We start from the raw sequence: 5,049 nt of genomic DNA, 5'->3' as shown, positions 1-5,049 counted from the left end.
TAAGCAATCAAAAATTCATATCTTTGGTAAAATGACCATTTTGCCCTTAGACTTTAACAAAATGATTATTTTACCCCTAGGCCCAAAAATCAATTTTCATCAAATTTCTTCATATCTTAAGCCTAGTCAAACCCTTTTTACTCTTATAGCAACTCCAAATTCTCACTATTTCACATATTTAACATCTATTTTACAACTTATGCAAGATAGTCCTTTTAGGTGTTTTCATGCTAACACATTTCACAAAAGTTGTTCATAACACACCCAAGACTTATTTTCTTCCATAAAAACTCAGCAAACATTACAAATCCTTTCATGGCAAAACCTTACACTCTTGATCATTTTGCAAAATAGTACCCTCATTTGAAAGCTCATGCTTCAATGGTCTTAAAAGTACAAAAATATTCAATAAAAGCCATTAAAATTACTTACTTGTGGAGGCTTAAAGTTGCTAAAATTTCAAGCTCTTAAAACCCCATTTCTTTGCTAAAAATTTTGGTCAAAAGAAAGGATGGAGAAAAGAAAATGATAGCTAGGCTTTTTGGCATTATTATAATACACCTTATGTCATCAAAATTACCTAATGTTGACTTTACCACACTTTCATCTCTCATGGCTGGCTAAGCTATCACAGTAGGGTCTAATTGCTCTTTAATGACCCCTAATTTTTATTCCCTAGCTATTTGACACTTTTAGCTATCAATTTAGGACTTTTGTATTTTATGCGATTTAGTCCTTTTTTTCAATTGAGCTCACGAACGTCAAAATTAACTCACCAAATTTTTCATACACTAATATAAACATGCAATGACTAAAAAATAATAATAAAATAATTTATTCGACTCTGGATTTGTGGTCCCGAGACCACTATTCCGACTAGGCCCTAAATCGAGTTGTTACATTCATACCTTAGTTCTTCTTTTAAAAGGTGTAATGTGTCTTACTATCTTAGTACTACACTAAATACTTGTTGATTTTATTTTTATTTATTACTAGATTACCTTTTAAATCACCTAACAAAATTTTAAAATAAAATTATATTTTGAAAAAAATTAAATAATGTTTAATGGATGTTCTTTTAGTAAATGAATGTTATTTTTAGTTTTTATTAAAGATTAGAAGTGTTAAATACCTTCATATCTTCTTGTAAAAATTTTGATTGGGGCTTTTATATAGTTTGCTTAATCAATTTAGTGTTTTCAGCCACCAAACTCGCTCACAATTTTTATATATAGATAATTTATTGTATATTTAGTCATTTGGTATATTGATAGTATATTATTTATCATAATTTGATATATTTATATAAAGTAATTTTATATGTTGTTGGTGAATCAAATAATAATACATCATCAAAAATTAAATTATTTAAATTTATTTTAAAAAATTAAAAAATATTTATTATACCCCTACACCAAAGTATCTCTTATGCCTTTCGTACATGAACACTTCATACCACCACGAAAAAAGCGTCACTACTATGCCATTCATATCATTTCTAATCTCATTGATGTTTCTATCTCACTAAATTGGAAGATCACATCCAGACTATACCTTAATATGAGTCTAAATTGGAATCTATCAAATACATAATCATGCAATAAGGAGCTCCCGTTAGACCTTCCTTTACTTGTTAATATTCCCTCTATCGAGATCAAGAAAAAACATCAACTCTATAACTTATACTTTACTCGAATCTCATCCTTCGTGAGATACATCATCATTCTTAGTAGCTCCTTATTTTACCTACAATACGAAATACCTTCATTGTTTACCCCATACTTTGTATAATTCCATTGTTATGATATTATTTTTGATTAATTAACCGTATAAAATTATTCAGAAGGCATCTAACATAAATCTTTTTTATATAATCACTATCAAAGAGGGAATCGGATGCAGGGGAAAGAGATTGTGGGAAGCACCAAAAGAGTGCCAAAACATATATATATATATATATATATACATATATGTGTGTATTTTATATATTTATAGTAAAGAATTAATTCTCTTAAACCCCATGTGATAGTCTAATGGTTAAGAATATTCACTCTTAAAATTAAATTACCTTATTTACATTTGTTGTTCAGACTTTACCCTACTATTATAATTTATAAAAAAAAAAAAAAGTCAAACTCTCCTAAAACAGATAATAAAACCATTAAACCAAGCAAAGAACCAAATCAAAACTACTCTGCCAATCAAACCCCACAACTTCCTTTCCGTACATTACTGCCACCCACGACCATTTCAATTTCAATTTCATATTCAGATAAAAACACAAAACACACACACACACACACACATAAAAAAGAAAGAGAAAAAAGAGAAGAAAAGAACAAAAACAAAAATAAAAACAAATAAGGCTAAAAGAAATCCACTAAATTTATCCTTCCCTTCATCTAATCTTCTTCATCCCTTCATTATCGTTTCCTTTTTTTCTAGCCATGGAAGAGAATCACAAGCCTGCAACTTCTTCGAGTTTTAAGAAAGGAGATGACAAGGAAGAAAGCTCTGAGGTGGAGAAAACCGAGAAAGAAACCAAGAGCGAACAACCTCAATCTCAAGACATCGATGACAAAGAAAAAGAAGAACGCGCTGGGATCAAACATACCCTGCAAAAATCTTATGATGATATCGAAACTTTCTTGTCAAAACTCGAAAATGATGCAGAAGCTCCAGAAATTCCTGACTTTGTCCACAAGTATGTAGATCTTGTAGAAATGAAATTATCTAAGCATGAGCCGCTTTTTCATGATGATGGATCCTTCCTTAAAGTTGTGGACCAGATATCAAGACTGTATAAACATCTATCGGATTCCGTCGAGGCTCCGTTAACCAACCGCATTGGTCAGATTCAACAACAAGCCATGTGTTATTTGGAGGACGAATTCAGGTCTCTCCTTGAGGAACCTGACTTGAAACAGGAGGTTGTTGCAGATCAACACGGCGAAGATCAATCGACTCTTGATCAATCAAAAGAGGAATCCAACTTCTCGGGGTATTCTTACCAAGTGATACCCAAGTTGAATAAAATCGCCAAGGAGATGATCTTTGGCGGATATGAATCTGAATGTTGTGAGGCTTACATGGTTACCAGGAGAAACATAATTGATGAGACCTTGAACAAGCTTGGATATGAGAAGATCAGCATCGATGAGGCTCAGAAAATGCAATGGGAAGCATTGGAAAAAAACATCCCCCCATGGATCAAGGCCTTCAAACAATGTACCAAAGTCTACTTCTCTAATGAGTGCAGGTTGGTCGAAACAGTCTTCTCCGGTTACCCTTCCTTATCCACCAACCTCTTCAGCAACATCGTACGCGGTGTGTTTCTCCAGCTTCTCAATTTTGTTGAAGCGGTCGCCACCATCAAGCGTTCAACGGAGAAACTCTTCAAGTTCCTCGACATATACGACACGTTGCGCGACAATCTTTCCTCCCTCGACGGCGTGTTGCCTAAATGGGCTGAAGAACTCCGGAATGAAATGACCACGACACGTTGCCGGATAGGTGAAATGGCGATTTTCATCTTTTGTGACCTTGAGAATGCAATAAAATCCGATACAGGGAAAACCCCAGTTCCTGGAGGGGCTGTTCATCCTTTGACTCGCTACACCATGAATTACCTCAAGTATGCATGTGATGAGTACAAGGAGACGATAGAGAAAGTATTCAAGGACCATTCCAAGATCGAAAGAGCTAATTCAACGAACAAGCCCCGGAGCTACGACGGGGACTCAGAAAAAAACAAATACGATGACGAAAATCAGTCCCCATTCGTGGGGCAAGTGTTGAGAATCTTGGATTTGTTGGATTCGGCTCTAGAGGCAAAGTCCAAGCTTTACAAGGACATAGCCTTGAGTTGCATCTTCATGATGAACAATGGGCGTTACATGTTGCAGAAGATCAAAAGCTCAGCAGAGATCCATCAGGCAATGAAGGACACGTGGTGCCGCAAGACATCGTCTGATCTAAGGAACTACCACCAGACTTACAAGCGGGAGACGTGGATGAAGCTATTGGGTTGTTTGAACGTGGAAGGATTGAATGTGAACGGGAAGGTGGTGAAACCAGTGCTGAAAGAGAGGTTCAAGAGCTTTAACGCCATGTTCGATGATATCCATAGGACTCAAAGCTTGTGGGTGGTGAATGATAAGCAGCTGCAATCAGAGCTAAGGGTTTCCATATCAGCAATAGTGATACCAGCATACAGATCATTCTTGGCAAGGTTCTCTGGCTACTTGGATCCTGGAAGACAAACAGAGAAGTACATAAAGTTCCAGCCTGAAGACATTGAGACTTTCATTGATGATTTGTTTGATGGAAACTCTGGTTCCATGTCAAGGAAGAAACCATAATTAAGGAACCAAAAAAAAGTAAAGAAAATCCAACCTCTTTTTGTATGAAGAAAAAGAAAGCTAAGATGGCGAGGGATTTTGTAGTTTTTCTTTCTTTTCCTTTTCGTTCTTTTTTTTCAGATGGCTCAAGCAAGCTGCTTTGATCGTTTCAATTAGACTGCTTCGTTTAGAAGGCATAAGACCTTCTAAATTTTATTCTTGTAATCTACTTTTGATTTGTTCTTGCAATATTTTTCTTTTTCTTTTTTATTTTTCCTCTTCTTTTTTAGTATTGTATGAAGGACAAGATTCTGATTGTAACCTTCGAGATTTTTTTTTTTGGTCAGAAATTATAGTTTTTGCTTTTTTTAACTAAGGGGGTCTATATTGAAATTTAAGATTAATTTACATTCCACGAGGAGGGTTAAAGGTAGAATTAGAGGTGTCATGGTTCCGGTTTAATAAAAAATTTACAACTCTTAATTAGGTTTGGTTCGACCTGACTCAAAATTGAATATAAAATTTTACCTAAATTTAACCTGAATAAAAATCTTAAAATTCGGGTCTAGTCTGATACGGGCCATTCGTGTTAATTTTATATATATTTTTTAAAATATAATCTATAAAAAATATTGAAAACATTAAAATAAATATTTTTCAACAAATTAAAAATAAATTATAGGACCCAACACTTATAGGAGAGGAGGGG

At 34.3% G+C, this 5,049-nt stretch overlaps 1 protein-coding gene across 1 annotated transcript; it reads left to right on the top strand.

Annotated features, from left to right (window-relative positions):
- Positions 1-2,187: 2,187 nt before the first annotated feature.
- On the top strand, positions 2,188-4,661 carry LOC108456015 (exocyst complex component EXO70B1-like). Its single transcript, XM_017754607.2, has one exon. It carries the CDS (start codon positions 2,448-2,450, stop codon positions 4,359-4,361), a length of 1,914 nt encoding a protein of 637 aa, XP_017610096.1. The 5' UTR covers positions 2,188-2,447; the 3' UTR covers positions 4,362-4,661.
- The last annotated feature ends 388 nt before the right edge of the window (positions 4,662-5,049 follow it).

The sequence above is a fragment of the Gossypium arboreum genome, chromosome 9, assembly GCF_025698485.1.
Source record: "Gossypium arboreum isolate Shixiya-1 chromosome 9, ASM2569848v2, whole genome shotgun sequence".
Taxonomy (NCBI): domain Eukaryota; kingdom Viridiplantae; phylum Streptophyta; class Magnoliopsida; order Malvales; family Malvaceae; genus Gossypium; species Gossypium arboreum.
This window is presented reverse-complemented; position numbering and strand designations above follow the sequence as displayed.